We start from the raw sequence: 17,596 nt of genomic DNA, 5'->3' as shown, positions 1-17,596 counted from the left end.
GCTGTGTGAAGAAATATGTGATGGTACTCACTCGAAATATGCTTTTGCGGGTGAACTTGAACAGGGCTGTCCATACAGCAACGACTGAACAGCAACTGGGCTCTAGAAGTGGGAGAGCTCTTCTCTTCCAATACTTTGATGGTGAAACGGTGAGAGGGGGAACGAAACATGAATGATATTTACTTCTACCCATAGTACCCATTATCTCCTTACTATCACTACCATCGGCAATCAATGATATATATATATATATATATATATATATATATATATATATATATGTAATTTGATGAGAATGAATACGGCAGAATATCAGAGGATGAAGGAGGAACGTGTAACAGAATGGAAAATGCTGACTTATTGTGGAATATCAGTGTATAACAGATGAAGGAGTACTTTAATTGGAATTAATTAATGGCGTTTCCTCATTCAATTGCCTCCTAGAACTTTCAAGTACAACATTTTGTGGATTATCTTTGGAATTTTAATCAAATGAGCTTAGTCGAGAACTTCATTAATTTCAAATCTTATAGCATGACGCCTCACGTTATTGGCATTGATAGTCTTTCAAATTGAAAGTCCCACATCAAGAGTCCTACATCCCATATCAGAGTCCACTTGCAACATTTTTTTGAATAAAAATAATTATTCAATTGAATCTAACTGCGAGAAAACTTGGTAGAATAAGAACAAATTCTTCAAGGAAGGAGTGAAATAGGCAACACGCACTACACGATGAAGAGCATGTTCTGAGTGCGGACTATAAAAGACATGAAAGCTTCAGTCCTTATGAGCTCATTTCCAAACAGCTTAGATCAAAATGTGTAGAAATATAAGATATTTATAGAGAGGTTCAATCTTGTATCAACTTCAAAATTTCTCATTAAGGAGCCCAACTGACTCTTTCATCAGTTTCCTTTGATCTCCCTCAATAATACAGATCATTTCCGTCGTTGTAAATACTTAGTACTAAAAAAGTATTTATCTCCAAGGAAGAAGTTTTATGATACTTTTGATGTTGATGTATATTCGACGTCAGTCTACTGCAGAAAATCGACTCAAATGTTTGAATACGCTCTCCCCATAGAATAGTCCACCTCATCTTATCTCACCAATCTGATGAAGTGCTTTGGTCTGTAGAATGCAATTTTATTCCAATGTTTATCTGTTTCGCTCTTCATCACGAGAACTGGTCATTTGCCGAGACTCATCTGTCTTTTACCAGTCAGTCCGTTTTCATGAAAGCTTTTCTCCAGCTTATTGATATTTAGGTGGAGTTCGCTTTTCATTTATTTTATTAGTGATCAGACCAGAAGCTGCTCAAGCCCGTTCTATAGAAGATAATCCTTTCAAATCTCTGTTGAACTACTTCGCTTTGAAATTGGAGTGCTTTTTGCTTTTCAACGAGTTTTGTATTTTCCTAAAAACCAAAGTTTTAAAGATGTTCTGAATCTGTTATCAAGTGAATCATTTATCAGGCCATTCTCATCGACTCTTGAAGGATCTATTTTATCCATAATTGAAAACGGTGATATACATTTTCTCTTTCATCCAATTAAAAAACTTCTATTTCTTTTTATTGTAGGAGAGAATAGAAGATAATTGAACTGATTTTTGTACGATTCTTTTCAATTCAATTGGATATAAATAGATAAATGAATTGGATATATGATTTAAAATGTTTAGAACTCGTGGCTAGAGCACAAGATTTCTTTTTCTAGCCACGCCAATTATTCAACTACAAATTATTTATTCATTTTCATGTAAAACTGTTGTTGGCTAATTGGTGAATAAAATTTGATTTGATTTGAAATGAGGTTTGAAGTGAGGAGACCTGGATAACAGTGGTATCTATCCACACATACCAGACAATAAATATTAGAAAACTAGGAATTCAGGCTCACAGAAGTACATTCGATGAACGCATTGTTATCTTCCACTCAATATGAGTAGAAAACTTGTAAATGCTCTTTACAAATATATCACAAACTTGAAGAATAGAAAACAACAATTACCTGAGACACTGGCCTGTCAGTGAAGAGTTTTATAGATTCACAGATTAATTTGAGTATCTTCTAATGAATTTAATGCTGATCTAACGTTTGCTGATTGTATGTACTGTATATTGTTGGATTTCCATACGAGCCTTCTTATTTTAGATTAAGGACATGAAAAAGGCTTGATAAAAATATTGTGGTTCTAATTTGTTAATGTGTTGTTTGAATAGATAAGAGAATTGCTGAACCAATTATCTCATGCAAAATTTCCTTCTGCTACATACAGAGTGCCCCAAGAACCACATATTTTCGATTAATTTCATAGTTTTCAGCAATTTACAGTTCCACCAAATCCAGTCATCAAACAGAAAAATCCACTCGCCCCTTAAGATAATAAAATTTGCAATAGAATGAAATTATCCAGATATCTCTATCGTTAATGAGTACTGATTTACAGTTTTTTTCAAATGAGTTGAAATTTTGAGAGAAAAATCTATTTTGATAAATTTCAGTTTTTAGTCAACAATATTTCGCGATTATACAATGTGACAAATTATACAAATGTATAGTCCATTGGGAGTAATTTTGTGCTCTACAATCTGAGACCAGGTAGACCGCTCTATCTGATATAGAACCATATATCCTTCTTGTACGTCGAGAAGAGCCACTAAAGCTTTAAGTTTTAACAGTCATCACCAAATCCATTGTTCTCAAATTGAAATATTTCAAATGATATGGGTTTCTAAGATCAGATTCTATTAGAATGACCCGTTAGATGCTCTGAATCCAAATATTTCCTAGGGGCGAGAAGCGCATAATAAGGACACCTCAAGGATTAAGATTTCATACACTCTTGACTTTTGACACAATTATCGGTTATCCTCGTTCTACAGCTCATTTCTCAGCTCAAGTCATGAATCAATCATACGTCAACGTTGATCAACAAAATTGAAAATACATTTTTGATTCTACTATAACCTGTACTTCAATACACAAAAATGTCATTTTCTATGTTTGTTTCAAATTGAGTAGAATAATAAAATAATAGAATACGTTTTATTGTAACCGCATCTTAGGTCTTCGGAAGCATTACCTTTGTCATAATATGCAACAAATGTCATACATACAATACAATAATTAAAAAGATACTATTCCAAGAGAACTAAAATATCATGAAATATTAATTTCCAGTTATGTAAATTAATGTCCAGATAAATAACAAAGAGAGAGAGAGAGAGTGAAATAGATTAAAAAAATTTAAATATGAAATTTTCTATATTATTTAAAGTATATCTGTATCTCGGTATCCCGTTATGATAGACATTTTTATTCAATCTTGAATTTTAGATCATAATCTTAATTTGAGAAACGTGTGTCTGTCGCGCAGCACGTAAAACTGCACTCCCCTCTCATTCATAGTGGTCTAGTGAATAGCATCTCGCAACTCTTCCCGATGACTAGTTTCGTAATTGTGGGAATGTGCACCAGTATTGATTAGATCCTTGTTTTGATCTATGAAATACACTGTTTCTAGGATATACAAGCTTGGTAGAGGAAGAATATTAATTTCTTTAAAATATGGTCTACAGCTTACACGTATTGATTCTCCAACAAACACTCGAATCGCATACTTGTGGAGTCTGGATACGGAATATGTCGATCACTTCCTCCTGTAGGTCAGGTGGGTATGAAGCTTTGCAAAATATCTATCCAATAACGTTTCAAGTTTCTTCGGATAAATTAGTATCACAGAACTCAATTTATTTTATAAAGATTCAACATGAGATCTCCAAGAAATTTCTTAATCCAATACAGCTCCAAGAACTTTTTTTACTACAGGCTCTACCTTACCGTCTTCTTTTTTCACAGGTGCTTCTCTAGCCGTTATGAATAGTATTATCTTGTTTTTACACGATTTAGAATAGTCATATTAGCAGTAGTTGATCATTTATTTAGTTTTGCGTAGAATTTTTGCATTAGAATTGCAATTAAAATGTGTGTTGCTTTGTTAACACCTGCTGGTTGCTCTCTGTAGCTATTCTTGCTGATGTCTCTCCAATCATGCAGTAGTTTGAAACAACGTTGCCACATTTGGTCACTCAAGCCCAGCTGTTGTATTGTTTTTCCACTCGCTCAGACTCTCTTCGTCTCATTTACAACAGACGATGAAAGACTCTCTCTCGATCAACTGCTAATCAAAGGACGAATCAATCCCTATTGAGGAACTTTAGCTAGCTTTTCCAAAAATGAGACTAATTCCAGAAGAAATCTCTGTATCAGGAACCTACTATATTATTTTCAAACTCCAAAATTTTGAATCCGTCAGACATACAGACATATTTACATAATGTGACGATTCGTTCCAGTGGCTACTTAAAAAACTAATTCTTTAAATCATATTATGAAATTCAAGGCAGAGGCAGCAAACAATCTCGAAATATAATGGTTATCAACGTTACCGCTAACTGATAACAATATCAAATTGAATCAGTCTCTTCCAGTAAACCAACTGAGTTCATGCTACTTATTATATTATTTATCCTATTAATTATGAAATTATTACATTAAAATCACATCTATAGGTCAAGGGAATGTTGTGATAAACCTAACCTAAAACGTTCGAACGCTTAGAACTGCACCAATATAGAGTTGAGATCGTTCAGACCTGCTTATTGTATAATATAATGTGATGGCATGTTTATTTGTGAATTATTATTTTTCGTTATTGTGTAGGAAAAAAGGAATCTATAATAATAAGCTAATCAAAATCATTAGCACAAAGATAATATCTTTTTTATAATTTGTTTTTCAAAAATAAACTCATTTATTGTGCTAATGATTTTGATTAGCTTATTATTATAGATTCCTTTTTTCCTACACAATAACGAAAAATAATGTACTATACTTTATTATTAGAATACTATATTATAGTATTTATGTTTTGATGTATTTATTCGTCTTGTAAGTCAGGGAATTGAATGTAAACAAAGGAACCATTTTTCATAAAAATATGACGTGTGCACTACGTCACTCAGCTGCAACCAATAGCAATCGTCCTATGCAAATTAGAAACAAAGAGATTCATAGAATTGTGAATTTAATTGGAGGAAGAAGATTTTTTCTGTTCTAGCATTGACATTGCCCTAGTCACACGTTTTGAGTAAACTTACGTTTTTGTTGAAAAATTTCATGTAAATTATTTTTAAATGTTTATTTGTGAATTTAAATGCTAATTGTAAAGTTCCTTTTGTTTGTGGAAATAATAATTAACGTAAAATACCCGATTGAATCTACATGAATCGCAGAGTAATATACCAGCAACACGTTCTACTTGGAGGCCAGAAAATCCAGCACATAGCAGAAGAATAATTATTTGCCAACCAAGGAAAAAGGAAAACAGAGTCGCGTGAGTTGTTCTTCTAGTAAATATATTGGGGCCCCATCTACGATTCATGAGTGATATAAATTCTAGTGAAAATTGATGGTCATGACCAGATTGTAATCAGGGAAAATCCAACGTTAATCTACATTATAATAATCATCATTAAATTAGATTAATTTATAATAATCTGTCTATCGATCAAGCTATTCCAAAGCAGAACCCACAACCCTGTAATTATCATTTTAACATACATCTTCTTTCAATCCTTAAATCATTATTAAATTGTAATCTGTACATTTCTGGTATTGTTAAACCAGAGCACGTTATACCGATCATCACTATTCACTTGGGAATTATTATTTACTATCTGCTTATCTTGAAAATTGTCAATATATTGAAATAACTGAGCATGTCTTCCAGTTCGTTTCTTTTCTGAAAACCTTGATATCGTCTTTGACACGTTACCATTGGTATTGTGATAGACCTCATATGGTCAGTGTAACAAGTCGGGAAATTAATTGAGTCGAAGGTTGTGGATGGTTGCTAGTGTATCTGTGGATCACTGCGGGATTAATAAATATAATTCTGCTTACATTTGCTTTTACATTGGTCACTGTTGGCAGCTTAGCTTATAATATCCAGACTAAATTAAACAGTGTATGCGGCATTTTGCAGGATTTCAGTCAATGTAATCCAACACTGATAGGATTAGATTCTGTGCTCGAACCTCTTTTCGGAAATTATATTTATTTCATAAAGTATTCATCATCAATTCTGATAGCGGTAAGAGGCACAATCATACATGGATTTGTGATCTATATCTTTGTTCGGGTTGCATTGGCTCTTTATCAGAACAACAACCAGGTAATAATTTTAAGATCGCTTTATTTAAGCTCAATATTATTGGAACACTCCAATCCTACATCTGGGATAAACTACACATTTCCAACCAATTAAATAAATTCTCAGATCTGATATTACACAGAGGGGCATATATTCATGTACCCATAAAAGTGAGCAATTTCATAAATTTATCTATTTTTTGTGTGGTCCATGCCCTCCCTGGAGCTAGGCCTGTCACAATACATACAGAAATACTGCTTAATAGAATGGGATTACATTTTTTTCCTCCTCATGAGAATACATTAGATAATGCATAAAAAAATTATCATAGCTATCCATTGAAACAGACTGATCACTGATCCCAGTATTTGTGAGCAGAAGACACAAAATTAGTATGAGAAAAAACTAAATCATGAATCGGGAAAACAGAGAGTGTTTCATACTGTATTTCAGTAAGTATTTTTTATTGTAAATATTTGCAGCGCCTCAGAAGCCCGTAGGCCTTAACGCAGCAGCAACGGCCAGTGAAGACGGCGAATACCTGTGTGATGTAGAGGTCACGTGGGAAATGCCTGAAGCTGTTCCAGACTTTTACTATCTGTCTATAACTCACTACACAGCTGCACCCTGGAAGGCTCCCAAGAATTATCAGTGGCAAAATACCTACCAGTTCAACGCTACTATCAATGGGGTGAGTCATCGCCTACTCCAACTTTCAATCTGTTCATAAGGCGTGTTGTCATACATCTTTCCACTGTATTCATGACATTAAATTTTGAGAATGTAATACTTATTACCAATTGTATTTGATATTTTTCCTGTGTTTCTATCTTGGACAAAGTTTCCCCTTTCGACCATATCATTCTAGAAATAAATCAGTTTGCTAACATACATTAAAGAGAAATGCTTGTTAACATTGATTCACTCGAAGCATCAGCAATCTGAAAAAAAACAATATTACTTGAGTCCAATTTCATGTGAAGTAATGAATTAATTGAATGATAAATGAATCAAGAGCATTCTTCTTATATGCGTAGGCAATACGTCAATCAATAAACTCACGTGCACAGTTGTCAATGAGAGTGGAATTTTGTAATATGTTCACAGAGTCTCAACAACGCTGTTTATCGCAATTTGGAATCTCAGCCCAGTATGATAATCATACTGACTGCAGTATCGGAAGGAGGCAGATCAAAAGAGGCGAAAATCTACAGAAACTCGTGCATCCTCACCATTCGACCGATTCCTCAAAACTATTCAACAGACTGTAAGTCTCATTTGAAATTTCATTCAATAATATACATCTATGTATATTATCATCTTTATCAGTAAAGCTATCTAACGATTTCATTGTAGCTCTTCCATCAAGGTGGAACGCAGTAAGGGAGAGAGTAGTTATGTTTTTTCCTATTACTTAGGGCTATTGATTCTACTATTACAAGGAGAAAGAAGACGGCTTGAAAATCTCCAATTTTTGCGTTATGTTATAAAGTAACTTAGCAATTTCAATCAACTGGTATTAATTCATTTCACATAGGCCACATATGCAGGTTCTAAGATAAAAATACAATGATTCAAGTAAGTATATACGTAACAGTTGTGTTGTGTGTGATGTTGTGGTGTTTTTACATAATGAAAACACAAATCGATGTTGCCAACCACATTTTATCACAGAAACAGATTTCATGACCTTTGAATATAATAACACCTATAAATAATATGATACACCAATATAACACTGGGGTGTGGTACACCACAGCTTAATTCTTATCATGATTAATTCCTATAAATTTCGATAATTTTCTTTTAAACTTATAACTCAAAAACTTTTTTACATATCTTTTCTTTGTTATTATTTTGATGGTCTGATTCCAGATTTAGTGACAACAACATCCCCCACTAAGCTTGAATAGTAAATAGAGTTGAATAGTAATTTAAATCATTGTTCTGACGCATCTTTGAATGTTGAATTAAGTCTTCCAATCCTTTTTTTTACATCATCAGAATTCTAGCCATATTCTCAAATATTCTTATTTATCAGATGGCTGGCTTATTTATAATGCTGGTTTATGATGAATAATTCTATAGTTTGATTTTTACTCTAATATTGGCGTATAAAGGAGGCTCATTTTTTCTTTTATATTATCCTTGAAATGCAAAATTTCCAAAAACCTTTTATATACGTCAACGCACAATTAAAAAAGGAACACACCTGTAAAATTTCATGGAAATTTATTACCGCGTTTCGCCGTAAATGCGCAAAATATATACATATAAACATTTGAACATTAAAAGAAATGCCAAACCGTCGACTTGAATCTTAGACCTCACTTCGCTCGGTCAATTATTATAAAAAATCTGGTGTGGCGCACACACACAACTTTCCTTGCCGTTATGAAAATTGATCACCTGACGCTAGTGTTCACGCGCATCTCAAGTTTACTATTCTATGATCTGAGCCAACTAGTGACAGGACAATAACGCTGGAGACGTACGAGGTCTGCTATCTCTTCATAGTGAATTGTTCAATAAAATCAGCAGTTCCCAACAGTTTGCAATTGAATAATCACATTTTCTCGAATTTCGAGCTTATTTCCAATTTTAGGTGAAAATGTTATTGGACATTTATTGTAGAGATTTTCATACCTTATCTTTTCCACTTGATATTTTTAGTTTAAATCGTATCTGAAGCCTGATAATTGAGAATCTAAAATCAAACTTTGCATAGATGGGGCGGAGCTCCTGAAATTTCTACAGATATGGGACTTGTGGCAGTTGATACAGCTTATCAATGACTATATCAGGTATGATTTTGATATTAAGAAGAAGAAGAAGAAGAAGAAGAAGAAGAAGAAGAAGGAGGAGGAGGAGGAGGAGAGGAGGAGGAGAGGAGGAGGAGGAGATGAAGAAGAAGAAGAAAGAAGAAGAAGAAGAAGAAGAAGAAGAAGAAGAAGAAGAAGAAGAAGAGAAGAAGAAGAGAAGAAGAAGAAGAGAAGAAGAAGAAGAAGAAGAAGAAGAAGAGAAGAAGAAGAGAAGAAGAAGAAGGAGGAGGAGGAGGAAGAGGAGGAGGAGGAGGAGGAGGAGGAGATGAAGAAGAAGAAGAAGAAGAAGAAGAAGAAGAAGAAGAAGGAGGAGAAGGAGGAGAAGAAGAACTGATTAACTTGATTTTGCGCTTGTGAGAAATATCGTAGAGCACTTTCATGCACCCTCTGTACCCTCTCCTCTTCGCCACTCATCACCTTTCTTCAAACAGCATTCAATTCTGACGCATGACATCATCATTACATGGTAACTCCATTCCAACTCAACTAAGAACTCAAACTTGAATGCTGATTTTTTTAATTTGTCAAGAATAAATAATACTCCATCATTATCTCTTCAATCGAGAAATTAATTCCCTGCAATCTTCCTAGCATACTTTGCACATCATACGTGATAATGAAAATATTTATAGACCTCTTACGGCGAGTTTCACCAAATTCACGTTAACGCTCCGCTTAGTAATTAATTAACACTAACTTATGACTAACAAAAGATTAAGAAATTTGATTTCACCAAAGAAAACTAATGTTACGTTACGAAACGACAGATTAGAGTGGATCAGGGTGGCATTTCGCCGATATGACAGTTGTCTCATATTGTAAGCATGTAAAATCTAAGCTAGAAAATCCAACTAGATCTCGAAACCACAAGTTTTGTTTACCAAATTGAGTGGAGATTAGCCTACAAATTTTTGTAATTAATGATAATTATAGTGCAGTTTTTTCAGTTTTATAATTTATTAAATTCAATTTAGGTTGTAGTGTTTTAATAATTGTTCTATAAATTGTTTTTTTTTGGAAATAGGTAAAATTTCAAACTTTACAGGATGTCTTCTAGCCATTCTGTCAATGTTGTGTTGCCTAAAGCTATCAAAAGAAGAAGGGACCCAACATTCATGAACAGTGAAAGAACGCATCTTGTCAATCTTATTGAAAAATAAGTCAATTTCGACCAAATTAATAAAATCATCAACCCTTTTTCTTATTAATCTAGGTTGGCGAACAACATAATCATCATCATTGTCTGTCACTCTCAAATGTCAATCCGTATGCTCTTCTTCTAGCATTCTTTGGCCTTTCCATATTGAAACAACAAATTGATCTAATAAGAAATTATCGTAAAAACCGCGAATAAATAATTAAACATAACCTCAACAAACTACTTTCAACAAGGAAGTAAACAGAACGCCGCCATTTTTTCCTTAACGACAGATCACAGATGTTGACTGACCAAATTTGGCCGGTTAACTCTATAACGGCTCATTAGCTCTAATGAGTGGTGTGGTGAAACCCGATTTTGTCAGTTAAGGGCTAATTAGAGTTTACGCTTCCTCCAACGACAAGTTTAGTTCCTGGTGAAACCCGGCCTTAGACTATTGAAGTGAGAAATTCAGCTAACCAATAAAGTGAAAGGTCTATTCCGTTTAATTCTGCGTTGACTGATATTGAGAATGTATAGAAGATCCATGAAGAAAGCAAACATTCAAGCTGATTTATTATCAAGATTTTTGTTCTTGTCTATCCTGAATCCAATGTTATATTGGTATTGTGCTTTGGGTTCTCGTGTTTTTTTGTGAATCACTTTCTCTTGTTCCAGTTTATCATTTTATCTCTTCATCATTCATGTCTCATTCTATCATTTTTATTTCCTAAAATTTGCATGATCCTACCAGTTAGCCTAATTCCTAACTAGGTCTCTTTTGAGTTTGTAGCTTTTTGTTTCCTTCAAACAATCATTTATCAAATCATTTTCTCTCCGAATGAATATTATTCCATTTGTTTGATGTGTTCAATAACTCAATTCGCTTTAACCTGTTTCATAATTCAGTTGGGTTTGATCTGATTTCGTTTGCAGTATCTCGAGCGCAACCAGGCGTGTTACTGTGGTCGATAACAGCTGTCTGTTTCATTATAACGCTGTCTTCGGCAGTAATATCCGTTTTTATATGCAGATACCAGTCTAGACGCAAGCAGGACAAGAAACGAGCTCAATATTTCAAGGTGCGTTTCAAAGTAATCTTTGTTTGCCTCCTCGAGAGCTGCGATGATTAAAAAGTTCTTTCATAATAATGAAATTCTTTTTTCGTACTTGGGATACAGAAACTGCTATTTTCAGAGAATTTTGAACAGCCTCTGGTGGATTGGTTGGGATTCTATTTGATTTTCAAGATTATATAGATGTGAGATTTATAATACATTTAATTCTACGGAGATGTGAAAATGATTAAACTACCGTGCGCCTGGTGTGATTCGAACCAACAACTTTTCTACCAAGAGTTAATCAATTTACCAAGAGACAATAAAATCTTACAACGTCTTATCCCACTCAGCGATCTTAGGAATAGTCGGACTGTAGAATAACTTGACAATATGTGAATCTACTCTACATACTTTTAATAAAAAATATTACTTTTCAGTATGCAATACTCGAGTAAAGAGATGCGTTATAACTTAACTGTTCTGTCTTTATATTACGCTCAGCCTATTCCTAAATATCCTATTATTTTGAGCGATCAATTTCTGTATATATCTGGTTATTTTAATAACTGGTTATTCTTATATCTGGTTATTTTTATATCTGGCTATTTTTATATCTGGTTATTTATGTTTTACGGATCTCGAAAACGGCTCTAACGATTATCACGAAATTTGGAACATAGTAGGTTTATGATGTAAAGATTCGATTGCACTAGATCTCATTCTTTGGAAAACTCGCTGAACGACATTAAAAGGATAATTCATCCTTGGAAAACAGATGATAATTTCGTCGTCTCTCGATAACAGAAGATGCGTGTGCCTGTGTGGGAGAGAGACAGAATTATTTCCAACTGTGTAATCATAATCAATCAGCGAGAAATTTTATCTAGCTAGGCAATTTAATCGATTTGATCAAAATAATCTAAATTCTTGACATGACATGATAATCCTCCTAAACTAGAGTATATAATAATTTTCAAAGTTGATCATTATTTGACAATTTCAAGTGATTAGTGAGTGTTATTTTGTTATTTAATCTGGTTTGTATATAATCCAAATTATATTTTGTTTGTTTTCGAATGTTTGAACAGAAATTGAACCTGAATTCAAGTGTATGGAAAATAACCTACTTTCTGAACTATTTATAGTGTATAAATCAAAATTCGGGAAAGAAACAGTTTTAAGCTGTGCTGTTAGTACTTCCCCAATCATTTTAAAGAATTGTGTTTGGTTTATCGAAAGTCAATAAATAAATAACGAGCGAAGCTCGGTGCCCCGATATTATATTTTTATGTTAGCAAAAATGATCATTAGTATTGGATTATGTTATGATAAAAACGAAACAATGATCTATTATCTGTGACTCTACTAGATCAATGGAGTGGGAACTCTATCGAAAAATCAGGTTTTCAGCTTTTTCGTATTTAGAATCATTGTATGTGATCCTGTCTGAATATACACCCAATCGATCGATTAGACTTGATTTTCATGTGGGATGATTCTATCCAATCTCAACAATTTGTTTGTTTGGATCCGCTGTCTAAGACAAATTTCCTGTTACTGTATTCCAGAACTTAGAGAAAGACGAATCAGGATGCGGAGAATGGACAACTCACAAAGACGTCGATGAAGACGAGTTCGAAATAGCCAGAGATCGAATTCTCATTTCGCACGTTCTTGGCACCGGGGCTTTCGGAGTCGTTCACAAAGGACTGCTCACAAACGGGGCCGGCCCGCCAACGGAGATTGCTGTCAAAACACTCAGAGGTACGCGACCAACCAAACAAATCTCTTATTTCAATTGTTTAGAATATCATTCATTTCATTTGATCATCATTTCATCATCATCTGACATCCACGGTTTCACATTATGTAAGATGAAGAATATTCGCAGTCCAGTGATCAAAGTGAAGCACAATATTATTCACACTCGATTCAGATTTTTCACAAAATGTGCTGAGCAATATCTCCTTTTACATGTGAGTAGATTCTTATTGGAATACATTCGGAAAGGTGAGAACATTAATGAAAAGAAATCCTTCTTCAGTGAGATATTTTTAGTAAAATCTGTAGTGAGATCCACTAAGAAATGTCAGCATGGCTTGAATGAAGTGCATCAAGAATGCTATTTATAAGGAATGCTGACAGTTCACAGTTGATCACACTAGAGCTTATCGCTTCACTTATTGAGAGTTTTCGACTCAAAGACGCAATACGTGTGGGTAAGGATTCTATAGGCGAAGACGGTCAACAATGGAACAGACAAAATCAGTTCATGCTGAATGTGTTAGAGGGAAAAATATAATGGAGATATAGGAAAACTTGCTGAAGGTCGTTAAAAAAGTATTCATTCGTCCTTCAAGTAGCAGCTGATCGGAGGAGAGTTTTCCATAGTCTGTTGAAAACGAGAGAAACAGTGTGAGCGGAAAAAAACAGTATTATAACAGCCGTTGCAAACATTGTGCATTACACAGCTCTGATAGCAAAGAATGGACTGTATAATAATTAAATATTCAAGCACTAATGTTTGATTATGAGTTGACTTGACTGATTCAAGAGTTGTAAACTAATAGAGAAACGTGTATAAATAACAGAGAGCAACACTCCCCAGTTATTTCCTCTGAAATCAGTATTTAGCCTTTTTGTAAATTATTTATTAAGATGCAAGGTGCAAATCAGGATGGAGAGAACTTGGATTACAGACGGGTTACTGTAATTTTCTAGGCTTTCGGAATTTCCATCGAAATAATATTCTCCTTCCATCCGCAACTCCGACAGTATGGTACTATATTAATACTACAAATTACAGACGCTGATTTTACTAACTTTTCACACACATTCAACATTAAATAAAATACGTTTTCGGGCTGATATAACAGGTTTTTATCCAATGTTTTGCTCTTTCAGGGCTTATAACTCTACAACGATGCATCATAAAATCTTATGCTTATCGTAGGTTTGTAGAGCATTGAATTCTCTTTGAAATAATGTATTCATTTCACTATTCCAAGGTTTCATTTCATTGTTGAAGCAGCTTCAATGTAGGGGTGAAATTTTCATTGCTGCAACAAGTGTCAACTCAGCGGTTCCGGTTTCACACCTTCAACAGAGGGGATAAAGATGTGCACTTTTGCTATGTTCACCTACTAACTAGTCCAAGGTCAAAAATTATGTCACAGACACCCCCTTCAAATGTCATTGTTAAATGATCAATTGTTGCAGCAATGAAAATTTCACCCCCTACATTGAGCTGCTATAACAATGGAAGGAAAACTTGGAATAGTGAAATAATACATCATTTCACAGAGAATTAAATGCTCTACAAACCTACGATAAGCATCAGTTTTTATGATACATTATTGGAGAGTTATAAGCCCTGAAGAGCAAAACATTGGATGAAAACCTGTTATTTCAACAATTACACACCTTCAAGAACGAATATCTCGGGAACTGTTGGGAATGTCAAGAAATTCCACAAAACAAAAAGTTTAGAGAATTTATCAAGCTTTATTTTTGAATAGTTAGTTATGTCGGTTTAACGCAATGTTTTCAAGATATGAGCGTGGAAGCAGATCGCATGAAAATGCATCTTTTAAACCACCCTCATCTCCTTAGCACATGAGTTAGGAATGGGAACTTTTGATATGTTCTCCTCCTAATTATTTTCAACAAAGTTGCAGAGTCAAACATTTTGTTACTTTCCGTTGGTAACAGGGGTGAAATCACCCCAAGCGGAGAAATTTTTGTTTGTTATGCGTGTTATTTGTAGGCTGGTATGCGTGGTAGTACTGGCTTCTGCTGTCTTGTAATCTCAATCTGGGTTAGTAGCATTGGATTGCAAGTGGTGAATGGTCTGTGAGTGTCGGTGTCTGTGAATTATAACCTAATTGGGGTGATACATAACCCCTGTTACCATCCTGGTTTATTCAATTTTGTTTGTCACCTCTTTTCTAAAATGGATTCTTTTAATGCAAATGACCCCAATTTTGAACATTATAAAGGGATTGTCTTGGAAATGAAGAAAATGAACTTTCAGCTGAAGAAAGTAGTGATGAAGACTATCTGGAGGAAGAAAGTGAAATAGGTGATGTCATTGAAGGGCAATCATCATCAGAGGAGGAAGAGGAAATTCAATCATCTACAAATATAGTGAAAGGTAAGAATGGTCATGTGTGGTCGTTAAATGCACCAAATAGAACAAGAACACAAGCTCATAATATCGTCAAAATTCCAAGAAGCAAGACTCATTTAGTAATTGATTCTGAAGTTGATGCTCTTACCCTGCTTTTAGACCCAACCATAATCGAAACAATTGTTCAGTTCACTAACATAGAAATAAATATTCGTTGTGTAAAATATATTGGCCAAAGATTTGTGCATGATACAGATATTATTGAAATAAAGTCTCTTTTGAGAGTACTTTATTTAGCTGGAATGAGGAAGGATGGTCATTTGAGCACTGAAGAGATGTGGACTGGATCGTCTGAATATAAACTTGTCATGTCAGAAATGAGATTCAAATTTCTACTGATTTGTTTAAGATTTGACAATAGAGAGACTCGTGACAAATCTGATAAATTTGCTCCTGTAAAAGGTATATGGCAACATTTTATAAAAAACTGCCGCGAGCTATACAGCCAACATTTGTATCTTACCATTGACGAGCAGTTGCTTGGATCTCGTGGGAAATGTCCTTTCAGGGTATACATTGCTTCCAAGCCAGATAAATATGGCATAAAAATTATAACAATGTGTGATGCAAGAACCTGCTATATGATAGATGCAATTCTCTATGTGGGAAAAGAACAGCAGAATACAACAGACAGTCTCCCTACGTACTATGTGAAAACCCTTGCAGAAAGTGTTCGTGAAACCAACAGGAACATCACTTGTGATGATTGGTTCAGTTCAATTCCTCTAGCACAGGAAATGTTGCAGAACTACAAGTTGACAATGGTTGGAACGCTGAAAAAGAATAAGCCACATATTCCTCCAAGCTTCCAACCAAATAAAAACAAAACAGTGTTGTCTTCCCAATTTGCATTCGATGGTAAGACTACATTAGTTTCATTCACCCCCCAAAAAAAAATCAGTCATCTTGATCTCCACAATGCATGACCAGAAGGATGTTAATTTATTAATTTGACAAAATGGTGCATGCATACAGTGTCTCATGTTGTTCACGACGGTGGCCTCTACGCTTGTTTTACGGAATGCTTGATCAAGCTGGCATAAATGCCATGATACTGTATAAAATATCTAATCCCAATAAGAATCTCAAGAGGAAAACGTTTTTGAAAAACTTGGCTCAGCAACTTTTCAAACCACACTTGGAACGTCGACTTACCAAAAATTTGCCACATCAGCTATCAAATGATATTTCAACTGCCCTTGGAGTGAAAAGGACATTGCAATGCGAAGAAGGGGGGAATTCTCCTTCAAAATTGCAAAACCAAGCAAGATGTCACCTTTGTCCACGAGCTGAGGACAAGAAAGTGAAAACTGCTTGCAACAAATGTGGAAAACCATCATGTGGTGTCCATCGAGAAGAAGTGTGTGTAAATTGTCTAAAAAACTAATTTTTTTTCTGTAAGTTTCATTTTCATTTTTATCTCTTTCATTTACTTTCACATTCACATTTTAAAATATAATTGTAATAATAAAATGTATTTTTCATTCATTAACTACGTGGGGTTATTCAGCACCCCGTGTTACCTTTTAAAGTTGTAGTAAATTTGTTACCAGTGGAACAATTTAAAAGTTTAAAAATTGGTGGCAAACGTGTTTTTTTTTTCAAAAAATGTCACACCGTCAATCCCTCCAAATTCCTTTGTCAATTGGTCTATTGTTGCAAGAATGGAAATTTTACACTCAACACACTTGCAAAAGCTGTAGGGAAACTCGAAAAAGAAATTTATACAAACTCGAGAAATTATACATAAAATTGAAGAGTGTCTAATGCTGCCTTATAAGCTCATAATCAGCATGGATTTCCCCGTCGGTTTTTAAAAAGTTATAAGAGCAAAGATAGAAAAAAATTGGTGGCAAACGTGTTTTTTTTCAAAAAATGTCACACCGTCAAGAGCGGATATCTCTAAAACTAGAGGAGAGGATAAAACGTTGTCAAAATAATTTTGTAGGGAATTATGTAAGCTTTAATTTGTTATATGATAGTCAAGTCCTTAGGATACATAGTTTTCAAGTTTTATGCGAGAAACCAAAAAATGGTACCTTTAAACCACCACCACCCCCTTATTGCAGTGGGTAGGGGTGGGGACTTTTGATATTGTGACGTTCTTAACAGGGTTCGTTCAGGATTTATTTGAGTGAAACTTTTGAGAACTATATTGAAATTT

The 17,596-nt window shown here is 34.4% G+C and overlaps 1 protein-coding gene across 1 annotated transcript in view; it reads left to right on the top strand.

Moving 5' to 3' along the window:
- Positions 1 to 17,596, top strand: part of LOC111053840 (tyrosine-protein kinase receptor torso) — a 320,170-nt gene that overhangs the window by 168,025 nt on the left and 134,549 nt on the right. Inside the window, exons 8-11 of the mRNA XM_039421048.1 lie at positions 6,705 to 6,913; positions 7,330 to 7,489; positions 11,119 to 11,264; positions 12,812 to 13,007. Coding sequence (XP_039276982.1) covers positions 6,705 to 6,913; positions 7,330 to 7,489; positions 11,119 to 11,264; positions 12,812 to 13,007 — 711 coding nt within the window. The remainder of the gene's footprint in view (positions 1 to 6,704; positions 6,914 to 7,329; positions 7,490 to 11,118; positions 11,265 to 12,811; positions 13,008 to 17,596) is intronic.

Source organism: Nilaparvata lugens, chromosome 2 (assembly GCF_014356525.2).
Source record: "Nilaparvata lugens isolate BPH chromosome 2, ASM1435652v1, whole genome shotgun sequence".
Lineage (NCBI taxonomy): Eukaryota > Metazoa > Arthropoda > Insecta > Hemiptera > Delphacidae > Nilaparvata > Nilaparvata lugens.
This window is presented reverse-complemented; position numbering and strand designations above follow the sequence as displayed.